This window comes from Colletotrichum scovillei (assembly GCF_011075155.1).
Source record: "Colletotrichum scovillei strain TJNH1 chromosome Unknown Contig00007, whole genome shotgun sequence".
In the NCBI taxonomy this organism is placed as follows: domain Eukaryota; kingdom Fungi; phylum Ascomycota; class Sordariomycetes; order Glomerellales; family Glomerellaceae; genus Colletotrichum; species Colletotrichum scovillei.
In genome coordinates this window covers 1,671,714-1,688,618 of record NW_023336265.1, presented here as the reverse complement: position 1 = coordinate 1,688,618, position 16,905 = coordinate 1,671,714, and the positions used below count along the sequence as shown (strand labels likewise).

Genomic DNA, 16,905 nt, shown 5'->3' with positions numbered 1-16,905 from the left:
GAGCCTATCCAAGGTTATCGAAGGAGTACTGCTTAGAACAGAGAGAATTGTTTCTTTGATCTAATCGCGCTACAAGCTGACAACACATGATTTGAGACACCAAGGCACCCATAAAGAGACAAATCCACTCCCCGAATAGCTATAGCTTACAAATTGCGATGATTTCTCAAGGATCTTCCAGCTCGAGGTGGTGCGGATGATGGTTACAGTTGCGTGTCAATGACAACTCTCTTTGTTCAAGGTTACGCTTCCGTCGGTGCGTCACGAGTCGTGACGAACAGGCCGTGGCGTCAGCCGCTAACACCTACAACACAACCCCGGCACGCTCGCCTCTTTAGGCTTTCAGGCCTTAATTGGTAGCTTTCCGTCGTGCAGCGCTCGTTCTAGGGCTATCCCACAATTGCCGCCGAACCTTCGCGGATCTGCCATTTTCAGGTTGCATATAGGTCGTGAGATATAGCGCTTCATTGTTAACTCTGATCGCGATACCGAGCTGTAGGATCAAAGAAAGAGACATTCAACTTTGTTTACTCGGCATGACCACTTTTGGTCAAGTCCGATTCCCATGGTCAGTCGTGGAGACCGAGCTAGATGTCTTTGCAAGCTGGAAGGTAACAATGGTCCAGCTGATGCCTTGTATCAATAGAATCAAGACTGAGGATAGAGGCCCTCTTAGAATTGAGATCGATTTGATGCATCGCCCAACATAGCCACTCTGTCTATCAAACAGAATACCCACTTCCATCCAGTTTCTCTCGATCTCATCAACCAACTACGACTTTTGGTCCGTGTGTAAGAGAGAATATCCCCGGTATCCCACTTAAGATATTCATAATGGCACCCTACATGAGTCATGGACCGTCTTCCTCTGAGCTTAGCTCCCCGGTGGAGAGCATGCAGTCGCCCACAGGAGGGCCTGTACAGCCCATCGCAGTCATTGGGATGAGTTGCAAGTTCTCTGGAAACGCGACAACTCCAGAGAAGCTATGGCAACTCATCGTTGAGGGAAGAGACGGCTGGTCTCCAATACCAAAGTCGAGATTCAATGCCGATGCTTTTTATGACAAAGATCATGCTAAGAATGGGAAGGTAAAGACTCAGGGCAGAGTTCGTCGTTGTGATCATGGAAACTGACAAGCCTGGGGATAGACAAATGTGGTCGGCGGCCATTTTCTCAAAGATGATGTCTCTCAGTTCGATGCGTCGTTTTTCAACTTTACCGCTGAAATTGCCAACGTAAGTTTCTTTTAGAAACAAGACGTCGTGAGCTTTCCGCGTCACTAACGAGTTTGGTAGGCGATGGATCCACAAATTCGTCTGCTTCTTGAGTCCGTATTTGAATCAGCGGAAAATGGTAAGAAGGGTAATCAATGCACCAAAGTGTCAATGCTAATTATCAACCGCGTAGCCGGTGTAACTCTGCAACAGCTTGCAGGAAGTGACACCTCGGTTTTCGTCGGTTCCTTCTCCAGGGATTATCATGACAGTCTCTTGCGTGACCCGGACACACTACCAAGAACGACTCTAACCGGCAATGGTGTCGCGATGATGTCAAACAGAATTTCTCATTTCTTTGATCTTCGTGGCCCAAGCCTTACCACAGACACTGGATGCTCAGCAAGTTTGACTGCTCTGCATCTTGCTGTGAACAGCATTCGCAATGGAGAGTCTCGAATGGCCATCGTTGGCGCCTCAAATCTTTTGCTCAATCCTGATCCATTCATTGTTATGTCGAGCTTAGGGTGAGCTTTTTAACAGACGAAGGACGAATCATAAATACTGACCCAAGTGATAGAGTTCTTGGTGCTGATGGCCGATGCTTCGCTTGGGATAGTCGGGCAAACGGATATGGCAGGGGAGAAGGCATTGCAACACTTCTTCTAAAGCCGCTCCGAGATGCACTCGCTGATGGAGATTCCGTCCATGCCGTCATTCGAGAGACTGCAGTCAATCAAGATGGTAAAACACCTACCATCACGTCGCCATCTTCTGAGGCGCAAGAGGAGTTGATACGAGCATGCTATCGAAGAGCCGGGCTTGATCCTTCTCAGACAGCGTACGTCGAAGCGCACATGACGGGCACTCCAACCGGCGATCCTATCGAGGCTGCCGCCATAAGCCGCGTATTCAGCAAAGGACGTTCTGTCAATAATCCCGTGTTAGTGGGATCTATCAAAACAAACTTGGGTCATTTGGAGGCGGCCAGCGGAATCGCAGGAGTTATCAAAGCTATCATGATGCTGAAAAATGAGGTGATTCCGCCGAACCTGAACTACGAAAAAGCCAACCCCGACATCGATATGAAGTCACTCAGCGTAAAGATTCCACTCAAAGCACAGGACTGGCCCCGAGGAATTCCGCGGCGTGTTTCAGTCAATAACTACGGTTACGGAGGAACCAACGGGCATGTGATCATCGATGGTGCTAGTGAGCACATCAATCAGTGTTCTTCGATAGCACTGAAGAAGACCGAGCCTCGTCTCATTGTCATGAGTAGCAAAGATTCCAATGTTACTGCGCAGATGGTCAATAACCTCAAGAGCTACCTAGAGGCTCGGACAACGTCGGGCCAAAAGCTTGATCTTGACAACTTGGCACACACCTTCCAAACGCGTCGGTCGCATTTCCCGTGGCGAGTCGCTATATCGAGCACCGACTGTGAGGCAAGCTTGATAGAGGCTCTTGAAGACCCCGTTAAGAAAGCTGTGACTCTTGCGAAGGATCCTCCTCGCATCGGCTTTGTCTTCAATGGACAAGGAGCTCAATGGCATGCCATGGGTCGCGAACTCATCTCAGTCTATACGGTCTTCAGAAAGGCTCTTCTTCGCGCAGATGTCGTTTTGGGAGACTACGGTGCAGACTGGTCCCTTGTAGAAGAGCTTCAACGGGACGAGACTTCTACACGCGTCAACGAGCCTCGCTTGAGCCAGCCCGTCTGCGTCGCTCTTCAGATTTGTCTAGTTGACCTTTGGGAGTCGTGGGGAATCCAACCCAGCGCTGTCACCAGTCACTCAAGTGGCGAGATTGCAGCAGCATATGCCGCCGGCGCGTTAACATTCGAAGAGGCTTTGGGCGTTGCTTATTTCCGTGGTGTCTTGACGGAGAAATATCAGAACGCTTCCACTGTTCCGGGAGGTATGATGGCAGTCGGTCTCGGAGCCGATGATGCATGGGCCTACTTAGCGGAGAACGGTGTCACAAAGGGCACCGTTACCGTGGCTTGCGTCAACAGTCCATCAAGTGTCACTCTTTCAGGAGATTTAGATGCGATCCAGCGTCTAGAGAAGCAATTCTCCGAGGATCAGATTTTCGCTCGCGCACTGAAGGTCAAGTCAGCCTATCATTCCCATCACATGCTTCCTATGGCGGAAGAATATCTCACAGAGCTACAAAACATCATTCACCCGAAGCTTAAATGGCAAAAGCTTGTTTACTCCTCACCCGTCACGGGCAATTTGATCGATAATCCGGAGAAGCTAGGTTCACAACACTGGGTGAATAACCTGTTGTGGCCGGTTTTGTTCTCTCAATCATTTGAGAACATGTGCATTTCAGGGACCAGTGGAGAGGCCAACGTGGACTTCATTCTCGAACTTGGTCCACACTCAGCTCTTGCTGGTCCAATTCGGCAAATCTGCAAAGTCCCGGTCCTAAAGGAACTCAATCTGCCTTATATATCGGGCTTGGTCAGAGGCCAGAACGCTGCAGTATCCATGCAGATGGCTGCTGGAGCTTTATGGTGCAAGGGATCTCCAATTGATCTCTCTGCTGTGAACTGCCAGCAGGATTGCAATAGTTTACGAGTCATCTCAGACCTCCCTTCGTATCCTTGGAACCATGCCAATAGCTTCTGGCAAGAGTCCCGGATGAACGTCGCTCATCGCATGCGGAAACATGCTCGCCATGAGCTACTTGGGTCTATGTTGCCAGGGCCCTCCTCAACCAGCCCCATATGGAGGCACTTCCTCAGAGCCAATGATCTTCCATGGCTTCGGGATCACCTGGTCCAGTCTGATATCGTTTATCCGGGGGCCGGCGGAATCTCTATGGCCATAGAAGCTCTGCGACAATTCTCTGAAGTTCCAGTTGAGACTATAGATGGTTACTCTCTGAGAGATATCGAGATCAGCAATGCCCTGGTCATCCCGGATACAGAAGCCGGAATCGAGATCCAGCTAATTTTACACCCTTGTGATGACAAGAGTTTGGAGTCGGGGTGGTATGAATTCTCCATGGAATCACCAACCAGCGACGGGAACTCGTGGATTCAGCATATTCACGGTTATATCTCCCAGAAACAGAAGTCAAGGGCCACTTTATCGCCTGCTGTACGTGTGGGCGACGTTACCGGACAAAGCAATTCTGCGTATTCCCGTATTGTGAGAGTTGAGGATTTGTTCGGCCGACTGAGGAAGATGGGGCTGCAACATGGCCCGACCTTCCAAAACATGGTTGGCATTCAAGCCAGCGATTCTGGATCGAGGTTCCAGTTCAAGGTGGCGGATGTGAAATCCTCAAGCAGTCACCTTCTCCACCCTACCACACTGGATTCGATTTTTCAAGGAGCTTATTCCGCACTCTCTCCCAAGGCATTCCAGAATTCGATGGTGATGCCTCGAGCCATCCAGCACATATATGTTTCGCAGTCCATCGTCTCGACTCCAAATTCCAAGTTCGAGTCGTTTGCAACAATTGATCGTTGCGACAAGTCCGGCTTCCGGTCTTCAATAACCACTCGTGATCACAGCAAACCAGAAGCCACGAGTTTGGAAGTCAAGGGTCTCTTTTGCCAGGCAATAGGCGGTGGAGGTCTGGGTCAGCACAAACAAAACCCGTCTAAGCTGCTTTTCAAGATGCATTGGCATCCCGACTTTTCTCTCATGCCAACTGATCAGCTGAAGGCGGAACTCAAGTCCGAGGTTGATCCATCTGAGCTGTCAGTCAATAAGAGGCTTGTCAAGGCAGCGTGGTATTTCATACAAGACGCCATACAAGATCTGGGCTTCGACAAGACTTCCCTAGGAGAAATGGAGTGGTATCACAAGTCGCTTTATGATTGGATGGAAGTCAACTACAAATTTGGACTTGATGGGACGCTCGCTCGCGGAAGCGCTTCATGGGCCAAAGCAAGTCAAGGCATGCGCCACATGCTCTTCGATGAAGTTGCCTCCCAGAGCGTTAATGGACGTCTTCTATGTCGCGTTGGGAAGAACCTGTCTCGTATTCTCAGAAAGCAGGTCGCTCCATTAGAGGTAATGATGGAAGGCAACCTGCTGTACGAATTCTACGAGAAGGCTCTCAGATGCAACAGGTCTTACGAGCAGGTTCAAAAACTGGTGCATATGCACTCAATGAAGCACCCCCGTGCGAAAGTTCTTGAGATTGGAGGAGGCACCGGTGGATGCACGCGATCAGTACTCAACGGCCTGTCTGAAGACACCCCTGATCACCGACGCCGCTTCTCATCATACACGTTCACTGATGTCTCCGCCGGATTTTTCGAAGCTGCGGCGAAGAAGTTCGAAGATTTTGGAGACATGATCACCTTCCGGAAACTTGACATCGAAATTGATCCTGTGGAGCAGTCCTTCGAGGCAGGCTCGTATGATCTTATTATCGCATGTCAAGTTCTCCATGCTACCAAGAATATGGAGAAGACGATGAGAAATGTTCGTAAACTCTTGAAGAAGGGCGGGCAGCTCATTCTGGTTGAGACCACGAAAGACACGCTGGATGTACAGCTGATTTTTGGGGCACTTCCTGGCTGGTGGCTAGCTGAAGAAGCCGAGCGCAAGAGTGGACCTAACCTCACTCTTGATCATTGGGGACGGGTTCTTGCCAATACTGGATTCAGTGGAATTGATTTAGAGGTGAAGGACATGGAGGATCGTGCGAATTACTCCTTCAGTGTCATGACTTCAACCGCGGTCGCACCAGCAACATTTCCTTCTGAAGTCTTCGTACTGAGCCCGGCTGAAACAGTCCCTGTCAACTGGATGCGGGACTTGGAGGGTCAAATTCAGTCCGAGACCGGCACCAGCTGCAATACCATGGACTGGAGATCAGTTGATGCTACCGACAAAGTCTGCATAATGCTTGAAGAAGCAGTCGCACCCCTGCTAAGACGGCTGAGCCGTGAAGAATTCATCTGTGTTCGAAGACTCTTGACAGCCGCTCGGGGCGTACTGTGGGTTACAAGAGGTAGTCTCATCGACGGCGCTGAACCTGACATGGCTTTGCACTCTGGACTACTTCGCACCCTCAGGATGGAAGATGCCGGACGACGATATATCTCCCTCGATCTCGAGACTACCGAGCCCCTGTGGTCCGCAAAGAACGCCGAACTAATTGGGAATGTCTTCAAAGCTACCTTTGATCTTTCCCTCAGCTCGTACGAGTTTGATTGCGAATACGCCGTCAAGAACTCTGTCCTCCACATAACGCGTATCTATAATGACGACTCGGGGAACATGTCATTATCGCCCGAAGCTGCTGAGCAAGAGCCTCAACTCAAACCGTTTGGCACCAGCGGTGAAGGCTCAAATCTACAAATGGACGTTGGCATGCCTGGCCTCCTAGACTCCTTGCACTTCAGGGAAGTCAATCTTCAAGACTTGGATAAGGACCAGATTGAGATCGAGCCTCGCGCATTTGGTCTCAACTTTAGGGATGTTTTAGTGGCACTTGGTCAACTAGATGAAACCATCATGGGTTATGAGTGCAGTGGCATCGTCACTAAAATGGGCCCGGAGGCAGAGCAGAAGAGCGGATTGAAGGTTGGAGACCGAGTCTGTGCCATCCTACGCGGACATTGGGCGTCAAGAGTCTCTATCAATTGGCCCTGTGCTGCTCGTGTCCCAGACAGCATGTCATGGGAGGAAGCGGCGACAATCCCTATGGTTTTCGCCACGGCATTCCATGGGCTCTTTGACGTTGGCCGACTTTCAAAGGGAGAATCCGTCCTTATCCATGCAGCGACGGGAGGTGTTGGCCAGGCCGCTGTGATGCTCGCCAAGCAAAGAGGTGCTGAAGTTTTCGCCACGGTCGGAACCGAGGCCAAACGCGACTTTATCATGAAAGAGTTTGGCATTCCGCAAGACCACATTTTCTCCAGCAGAGACACGTCTTTTGGTCCTGCTCTGATGGGTGCCACAGACGGCAAAGGCGCCGATGTTGTGCTGAACTCTCTTGCTGGGCCGTTGCTCAAAGAGACTTGGAACTGCATGGCGAGGTTTGGTCGTTTCATCGAGATTGGGAAGAGAGACATAGAATCGGCCAAGAACCTAGACATGAGCCCTCTCCGGCGCGCAGTGACCTTTGCCGCAGTCGACCTATTTCAGCTGGGCAAGTTTAAGGGTCACATTGTTCAGAATGCTCTCCAGGGTATCATGGAGATGTTCAGTCGAGGAGAGTTACGGGTGGTTACCCCCATGACCACCTTCCCTATTTCAGAAGTTGACAAGGCTTTCCGATTGATGCTAAGCGGAAAACACCTTGGGAAGATCGTAGTTCAACCACGACAGACACATCTAGTGAAGGTAAGAGACTCACACACCTATCCTTTAGCCAATTGCTGATTTTAAAAGCAGGTCATTCCTTCCTCAATCCCAGCTCGTCTATTACAAAACGCAACTTACCTCATTGCTGGTGGTATGGGTGGCATTGGTCAATCTATTGCGCGCTGGATGGCTCGGGACCTTGGCTGCAAGAGCCTCATCATCCTCTCCCGGAACGCGCGTACGCATCCAGGATCTGCGGCTCTGATCTCCGAGCTTGAGACGAATGGTTGCAGAGCAATCGTGCGGAATTGCGACGTCTCTAACGAAAATGATTTCCGCCGAGTCGTTCACGAAGCTGGTCGAAGCTTCCCACCCGTTCGGGGGGTGATCCAGGCTGCTATGACTTTGAATGTGAGTCTGCATAGCAACCCTCCTGTGGAAAGTCAGAATATTGACCTAACACCTACCAGGACTCTATTTTCCCCAATATGACATATGAGCAATGGCAAGCTGCAACAGGCCCTAAGATTGCAGCCACGTGGAATATGCATAATCACCTTCCGGACCTTGACTTTTTCATTTTACTTTCGTCCCTCACAGGACTCGGAGGTAACACCAGTCAAGCCAATTACTCGGCCGGAGGAACCTTCCAAGATGCTTTTGCGAAGTACCGCACATCGAAGGGTCTTCCTGGAGTTTCAATTGATTTGGCCAGTATTCAAGAGGTCGGGTTCGTTGCCAACACTGAGGGAGTTGCAGAACGCCTGACCAAGACCGGCCTAGCTGATATCGATGAGGCCAATCTACTCAAGATCATTGAGACAGCTATCCAGAAGCCCAGTCGGCCTGTCGACCTTAGTCAGCTCATCACAGGCATTGTCGATTTTGATGAGACTTCCACGGTCGCCTGGGTAAACGACACTCGGTTCTCGTCTCTCTGCGCCAACCGCAGCAAACAGAGCGGCACGCGTGGACGGACAGACCGCAAAGGTGGGACAGCAATGCGGCTGTCTGACTCGTTGCAGTCAGCGACCAGCAGCACAAGTGCGGTGGCCCTTATCTTGGATGCTGTAATATCGAAGCTGTCTGAAATGTTTGGGCTGGATGCTGCCGAAATCGACAAGAAGCACCCCGTTTCCAAGTACGGCGTTGACTCACTGATTGCTGTGGAATTGCGCAATTGGCTCGTGTCTAGCGCGGGCGCCGAAACGACAAGCATTTTTGACGTGTTGCACAGCCCGAGCTTAAGCGTCCTGGCTGAAAAGATTGGAGAAAAGAGTCGCTTTGTTCCAACCCTAGTCAAGACCGCATAGAGTTTGCTGCCGTTTTTCCCTTAGAGTGTTCATACAAATTGAGCTTCGTGGCACATTGTACAGTTCCATTGCATGTGTTCGCATGTCGTTGAATGGAAATGTTGAAGCCAGCAAACCCCGCTGCCGGCGGGATAACAATGTGGTTACGACGCGAAGCTAGAGGGCATGAAAACGTGCCATTCACCTGCCGGCCGATGGGATAATATCATGCTATTGAAGCTCGCCAGCAATGCCCACAAACGATACCTTGTGACCCTTAATTCCGCAGCTCACATCCATGTGGAAGCCTGCAAACAAGAACTCTACCTTCCGGCTGGGGCATCTGAACACAGTCCCGATCCCTGTCTGCGTCTGAGTTATGGGCTAGGGCAGATGAGTTTGAGGAGAAAGTTGGACGCAACGTAACGGAAGGCTCGCACACTCCTATTGAACTCAGGGGGACAGCTCTTTTGTCTGGATAACCTTGCCTCCGCCGGTTGACTTCCGAGTTATTTCTACCTTAAACACTACAGTAGCGAACATTGAAGTGACCAAACTATCCGATTATTATTCAAGTTTGTTACCTACTTCACCTTACGTGTAAGCAAGTTCATACATTAGTCCGGTAACTTTCACACTGCATCAACATGGTCCTCATACACTGAATTTTCCTCTCCGCTCCCAGCAATGGCGCCAGGTGCGCCTTTCTCGTTCCTACCCTAGCTTTGATTTTTCCAATGAGTTGGCAGAACTCGGTGAGCTGTCCGGTGACGAGGCATTTCAGAACCTGGTTCTTCTCCACTGGGCTCTCGATTTTGTAAGACTGAAACCACATAGAATCTCCAGTAAGCTGAGAATTACCCGACTGCAGTTTCTGAACGACGTCCACGTATGAGCGGACTGTCTTTTCGCAGATGTTGCTGAGATATTGCCCAGCCATGGCGAGTAGCATCATGCTTTCTGATCGAGACTTGCATAGGGTGCAACTCAGGATTGAGTCACATCCCTTGATGGCTTCTCGGCAGCAATTGAGAAGCACATCCACGGTGGCGGTTTCCGTGTTGGCGCCTTCGTTCCCAAGCTGCTCAAGTAAATGTGCAGCAAGCCTCAAACATCGACATTCGCTCTTCTTCTTGACCGCAAGATCTGAACCCTCAAGTAATGCAGTCAGGGGGCTCGTTGCAGGCGCTGCCATATTGTAAGCCACTGGGGTTGACTTGCGACTGGGCTGTATCTTGGCGGAGGTTGGTTGATCAACTGGGGAAATCATGAGATTTGATGGGAAATTCTCATCAAGCAAGAGGTCAAGACTTGATGATGAAAGCCCCGGCGTTGACGACGAGTCATCCAAGACCTCGTTGCTGTCTAATGACATCTGAGTCAAATGGAATGCCTAGCAGATACTTGCGAAATAGGAGAGGTAATCACGTACCATTCATCTCAAAGTCAAGCTGAGTCTCCTGGGAACTGATTCCGTCCTCGCCACTATCGTCGGCTGGATCGAAGTATGCGGTATCTTTCCCTAGCTCTTGCCATGGGCCGGTGAAATCTCCACTCTTGAGATTCGCCACATCAATCGTTGCGTTCGGTGACAACAGGCTGCATGATGCCAGCCAGTGGTCGATTTGATCTTGTTCTTGTTTCGCGTGCTGTGCATTTCCAGTATCTTCCATAGTCTCGTTTGGACTGATTCTCGTTATGTCAAGCGTAGGACTTGGTAAACTGCTTTGTCGTTGGAGGTTGCCCAGTTCGGTTAGGACTTCTGAGGCTTCCTGGTCCGTCGTGAATAGTAATGACGGATCCAAGCCGAATTTTTCTGAGTATGAAGGCGATTGAGGTGCCGCGGAGCTGTCCAAAGAAGACTGTCGGGTCTTCGATACTTCCTTGGTCGAAGAAGTCGATTGCTTTCGTTTTCGAACGGTATTTCTGTTGGTTGGGTACTTGCAAGTGTTGGAGCTTGATTTACACCTATCGCACCCATTTGGGTCTCCGTTGCATCGAAGCTGTGTTAACCCTTGAACGTCAGTGTATTGAACTGATAGCTTTTCAAAAACTCAATGCTAACAAACCTTTCGTGCTCTGCAGTATTCGCATGCGATGTGAGGTTTTCCCCGTCGATTGCGATTGATGACAGCCTCGGGGTTGTTTTCTATAAATGTTGGTTCTTTGTGTTGGAGATCATACATGAGGGTTCCAAACATCTTGGCGATTTGGGTCGGAGGACACTACGGTTGTATGCAGGTTGGTACTTGGGTGAAAGTTAGAAGGTCGGTGTTCGTTGAAATGGGTAGATCTGAGACTGCTCGCTCATGGGTGATCATATTACCACATTCATCATTGTTCGTCCAGTCCTACAAGTATCACACACACCGTTTTGAGGTTTTAAAGGCTTCATTAGGAAAAGGCGTGCCGAACCCGAGTACCATCCCACATGGCCCAGGGTTCACACAGATCGGATTACAACCCCCAGATGGTCGAGTTCAACGTCTGAGGAAACTTTGGCAAACAAGATTTATCTCAAGTTCACCCGCTCACATGGTGCCTAGGTGGCATCGCCCTTTTTCATTGGAAATCCCAATGATAAGAAGGTCCTTCCACGCGATGATGGGAAGCATATTTCAACAAAGTCTAAGGTTGCAGTACAACAGTGACAGCGTGGAAAACAAGGTTTTGAAGTTTGCTCCAGCCTGCACACCGGAAAGGTGGCCGTACTGACTTGAGTCGAATGCATTGTTCTAGACGGGCCACCATTTCGATAGAGTTGTTCTACTTATCCGGCGGAGGGTTTGAAGAAAACCCAAGTACTAAGGTGCCTTTATCATTTTCGAGCTGAAACCATGCGCATCGTCAAATTCTGCAGGGAACAGCATAGATTCTGCGAGTTGAAATTCCGCTGTCCTTATTGTTGTTGTTTGTATAGTTGTCAGCTATGTGAGGATCTTGTGCTCCCCTCAAGGCATAAGAGAACTCGCAAGGAGGTCATGGCTAGTGGGCCAAGGTGTCCTTCTCCACATCGGGCCATAGGCGTTAATCTGATGCGGAGATTTAAGTCACCGTCGGCACATCCAGACAAGTCCGAGATGTACGCGCTTTTAGACTTTGCGATGACTGGAGTTCCCATCTGAAGTATATTCTGCCCCAAGTTTATTTTTCATCCCAGGTCAGGGAGCTGCCCAGCCTTTAGATGTTGTTACATTCAGGCGAGTCATGGTTCTTCGATGCATGATCGAACCTGGGAGCTGACGGGAGGATGCCATCAACTGCCAACATTGGCGAGCAGGTCATCTCAGCTTGTCTTTAACACATGCTCACCACGTGAGAAGACGTCGGAACTAGGCAATCGCCTGCGAAAAAGCACGTGTAGCTGCGTTCAATGGTACTTGGCTTGAACTATCGACGCTCTACTTCAACAAGAATACCAACTCAGTTGCCCGTGTTCAAGTTACTGTTCAAACAATAGTGCCACGTGTGAATCTTAGGCATGTCCCACATCCCGAGTAGCTCGGATTGATATCTCATGTCACAGCCGGTCTTTTTAGGGGATAGCCGAGGAGTCTCAGATGTGCATTAATAGGAACATAGCAACAAAACCACAATTAATACTCAGCGTAGCCTTGACATATGTCTAAATGGCCTCGGACCGTCGGTAAGCTTAGTGACTCTGCTGCAATATGACGTGCGGGGCAGAATAATCATCGAGATGTGAACAATCACAATTTCGCGGGATTCTGCCCGACATAAGCCTCTAAAACGAGAAGGTTGGGGAACTAACACGGCTAAGTCGTTTGTAAGCAAGGTCTCGTAAACCCAAAAGCGACACCAGGTAGCCCGTGTTGTTTCAGCACGGTTGCTTCTTGTGAGAGAGCGTGCAGTAGAGAACGAGACAGGAGAGTTTACGTGCCCAAATCGTTCTGAACCGCTATTTTGACCTGCTGTCAACGGCTTCGGCCCGGACTCGTAAAGTTATTAAGCTTTCGGCGTTGCCCAAAGTGGCACAGTCAAGTTCGAATCAGATCATTTTTCGGTTGCGAAGGCAGTGTTGTTAACGACTGGGGACGATAGGGGTGTGTTCCGGTGCAGTAAGGGCTCAGAAGCGATCAGACGGTGGAAGCCTTGACCATCTGGGCATAGGTAGTTGATGTGTTGAAGGAGTTGCGCATTTGGAGACCCTATTTGGTTACCTTGCTTGGTCTCTAGAAGAAAAGTTCCTGTTCAGTATAGCTCGAGATCGAAATCAGACTTGACAAAAGACTCTATCATTGTTAACTCCTTCATTGAACTAACAATACCAAAAGAACTAAGATGGATTCGCCGATCCTTGAATTCCAAAGCGAGAAGCTTGGACTGCTCTCTGTGCCATGGGACACTGCGGTGCTATCTTTTCGGGCCACATGGGGAACGCTAGCCCTCTACCTTGGCCTCTTCGTAAGCAGAATGATGCTGTCCAGCTTCAGCGAAGTTCCACTGACCACTTACATTACTTCCAGAGCATAGCAAGTCCAATTCTCTTGGCTCTTTACAACTACTATTTTCATCCCATCGCACACGTAAAAGGACCTTTCATCGCGTCCATATCTCCGGTATGCACGCAAAGTTGTTTCCCGCTACCTTCTACTGCCTCAGGTTAACGACGGTTCTAGATCTGGCTGATTCGGTCCGTATCAGGACATCGACTCAATAACGACATCGAAAAGGTGCACGCCGAATACGGTAATTGAGCAGGCTTATGCATAGCTTCCCGAGCTCTGCTAATTGTTGTGCCCCCAGGACCTGTCGTTCGTATCGGCCCCAACGAACTTTCGTTTGCCACAGAAGATGCACTTAAGACTATCCACAACCCTGGCCCCGACGGTGGTCACTTTACGAAGCAGGGGACAATTGAGTCTCTGCTGGCCAAACTCATTTGGGCAGCTCCAAATCTTTTGACCACCACGGATCGAACTGCACACAAGAGACTGCGTACAGCATTACAGCCAGCTTTCACAGCCAAGGCGTTGATGGAGCAGGAAGATATCGTTCAGCACCACGTGAATCGGGCCGTCGACTCCTTAGGTTCAAGACTTCGAGAGGACAAGATTGTGAGTATCAGTGATTATGTTGGAAAGATGATTTGGAGTATCGTTGGAGACTTGTCTTTCGGAGAGCCGCTTCTCCATGATCAAATGAGTAAGTACTAAGTAGGGATGACATGCACGCCCTTTGCTGTCTTCAAGCTGACCATCTTGGTACTTAGGCACGTATGAAAAAATGAAGTACACTTATGGGAAAGGAGCGCCACTGCTAGAACTCTTTCAATTTCTGACAGAGACGCCCATCCTCGGTGGGCTCGCAAAGCTACCAGTCATGATAGTTCCACACATTTTCCGCGTCCCCAAAAATTTCCTTTTGATGAATCAACTCAGAGGGTGAGCTAGTCGAAGTCCATTCTACGACATGAACTCAAACTCACACAGTTATAGCTGCATCGAGCGCCAAGGAGGGCGCAGAGACTTTTTAACCGCAATCTTATCCGCCAAAGAATCTGCAGGATTGACTCAGCCGGAGATGTTGAGTAATTCGGCCTTATTCGCGTAAGTTTCCCCTCATTTTCTGTCCTCTCATCACCCTGTCATCCCTGATTCTAACTGGAAACAGCATGGTTGGCTATGACACTTCCGCTACAACTCTATCAGCAGTCTTTTACCACGTGTTGCGGGATCCAGACCACTACCAGCGGGTTCAGGGAGAAGTCCGAGAAGCATATTCTTCTATCTCTGACATCACGGCTCAGAGTGTGCTCCGACTCCCATATTTGAATGCCTGCATCCAAGAAACGCTCCGTCTCACGCCACCCATCAACGGTCGTGGCTCTCATCGCATCTCACCTGGAGCTATGATTGACGGGCTGTACGTTCCCAAAGGTGTCAATGTCTCTGCTGATATTTGGACTATCCAGCGTAAGCCCGAATATTGGGCTCTCGCTGACAAGTTCCGGCCTGACCGCTGGCTTGACAATGGTCCGGGCACCGTCTTCGAGCACGATGTCCGGACCAGCTAAGTCAAACCCCCCACTTCCCGGCACCCCCCTGTTTCTGGCACCCACAAAAACGCGAAAATCCACCACAACGCAATGCCCACCCCCAACCTCCTTTTATCACAACATTTTCAATTCGAGTCCAAATGGGCTCATTTTTGCACATACCTTCTTCTATATCTAATGCCTCCTCAATATACCGAAGATCAGCTTCGTCAGGCTCTCGAGGACATCTCAAACGGCAAGAGTCAAAAGAGAGCCTCATTGGAGTATGGGATACCACGATCAACCCTCCAACTACGTCTCCAAGGTGGTCAGACTAGGAAAGTGGCTTTTGCTGACTGGCAGAGGCTGTCTCCTGACCAGGAGAGTAAGCTGGCACAATGGGTTCGCATTCAGGCTTCGCTGGGCCTCGCACCAACGCACCAACAGGTGAAGGAATTCGCAGAGCGAGTTCTGCTGCTGCTGGGGATACCAAACCATTAGGAAAAGGCTGGATCTATGCCTTCGTGAGAAGGAACCCTATCATTAAGGTTCAGAGAAGTCGTTCCATCGATTCTAGACGCGTTAATGGGGCATCTACTGAGGTCATTAGGAACTGGTTTAAGTTCCTTGCTATCCCTGAGATCAAGGACATCAAACCAGCCAACAGATATAATATGGATGAGACTGGCATCCTCGAGGGTCAGGGAGCTAATGGGTTAGTGCTGGGCATGGCTGAGACGACGTCTGTTCGCAAGAAACAACCTGGGTCGAGGGCATGGGTCTCTATCATTGAGTGTATCTCAGCCTTGGGTAGGGCACTCCCTCTTATCATTTTCAAGGAAGACGGTCCAACAACAGTGGTCCATTACATCTGGTTCCATACGATGGGTGGGAGTTTACAGCAACAGATAATGGCTGGACTACAGACTTAACTGCCATTGAATGGTTAGAGAAGGTGTTTATCCCACAGACTATGCCCGAGGCTGAGGGCGAGGCTCGACTGTTGATTGTGGATGGGCATGGGAGTCATACGACGACAGACTTCATGTGGAATTGCTATATTAACAATATCCATTTACTGTTCTTACCACCACACCCTCTCATGTCCTCCAGCCACTTGACCAGTCTGTCTTCAGCCCTGTTAAGTCAGCCTATCGGAAGGAGCTCGGTTACTTGTCTCAATGGAACGACTCTACCATTATAGGTAAAAGGAACTTCCTGGACTGTTACCAGAAGGCTCGACTTGCTGGTCTATCAGTCTCGAACATCAGAAGTGGTTGGAAGTGGACTGGTCTACACCCTGTAGCGATGGTTAAGCCCCTGATGAACCCTATGGTATTACCTGAGCCTTCTGCTTCCACCACACCCAAACCAACCAGTCGGGGCAAAAGCGATGCCATAATGGTCAACAAACTACCCCTGTTGAGCCATGGGATTCTGCTTCCTCTGCAGTGGTCTGGTCGACACCCAGGAAGCTGGCAGAGCTCAGCGGTCAACTGCACTTATACACCCAACTCGACAATGATACCAGCACTCAACGGCTGCTGTTCAGGAAGGTGAAAAAGGCTTCACAGAGCAGGCCTGGCAACTGGCAGTTGCCCAGCAGCAGCTGGCTCACCTGAGGGCCTGTTACCAACGCTGCAGTTAGGAAGAGGAAGACTGTTCAGATCGATCCCAACACGAAGTTTGCGAACATCAGGGATATCCATCGGGCTCAAATCGAAGCGGGTGAAAAGGAGGTTATTACGGCTGAATCCAGCGACTCTGAATGCCCTAGTGAGGCTGGCAGTTGTATTGTAGTGGGTGTGGTTGAGGATCAATAGTTAATAGTAATGAGGAGGTTGGGTTGTGATCCCATCGTTTTTGTGGGTGCCAGAAACAGGGGGGTGCCAGGAAGTGGGGGGTTTGACTTACCGGCCATTCCTCGTTGGACCCCGGGTGTGCATTGGTCGCGAGATGGCTTTGCAGTCCATCCGTCTAACTGTAGCCAAAGTAGCATTTTCGTTTGATCTAGAAATGGCTAATAAGGATACTTTTGTGTGGGAGAGAGATGCAGGCAATGATTATGTTTGGCATGACTATCATGTCTTGGTGAGGAAGAGGGCACACTAAGAGT

The 16,905-nt window shown here is 49.9% G+C and overlaps 3 protein-coding genes across 3 annotated transcripts; 2 read left to right on the top strand and 1 right to left on the bottom strand.

Moving 5' to 3' along the window:
• Positions 1 to 834: 834 nt before the first annotated feature.
• On the top strand, positions 835 to 8,812 carry HER10_EVM0001067 (type I polyketide synthase; the record flags this gene model as incomplete). The annotated part of the gene is made up of 7 exons (XM_035470828.1): positions 835 to 1,089; positions 1,150 to 1,236; positions 1,297 to 1,354; positions 1,409 to 1,742; positions 1,796 to 7,538; positions 7,590 to 7,910; positions 7,970 to 8,812. 7 exons carry the CDS (start codon positions 835 to 837, stop codon positions 8,810 to 8,812), a joined length of 7,641 nt encoding a protein of 2,546 aa, XP_035331195.1.
• Positions 8,813 to 9,401: 589 nt separating this feature from the next.
• Positions 9,402 to 10,992, bottom strand: HER10_EVM0012039 (uncharacterized protein; the record flags this gene model as incomplete). The annotated part of the gene is made up of 3 exons (XM_035481443.1): positions 9,402 to 10,156; positions 10,224 to 10,826; positions 10,857 to 10,992. The coding sequence occupies 3 exons, from the start codon at positions 10,990 to 10,992 to the stop codon at positions 9,402 to 9,404; spliced, it is 1,494 nt and encodes a 497-aa protein (XP_035331897.1).
• Positions 10,993 to 13,093: 2,101 nt separating this feature from the next.
• HER10_EVM0009378 (cytochrome P450 3A19) lies at positions 13,094 to 16,901 on the top strand (the record flags this gene model as incomplete). Its single annotated transcript, XM_035478867.1, has 8 exons — positions 13,094 to 13,216; positions 13,279 to 13,371; positions 13,432 to 13,501; positions 13,559 to 13,957; positions 14,025 to 14,196; positions 14,251 to 14,361; positions 14,426 to 14,813; positions 16,683 to 16,901. 8 exons carry the CDS (start codon positions 13,094 to 13,096, stop codon positions 16,899 to 16,901), a joined length of 1,575 nt encoding a protein of 524 aa, XP_035331719.1.
• Between the last annotated feature and the right edge of the window lie 4 nt (positions 16,902 to 16,905).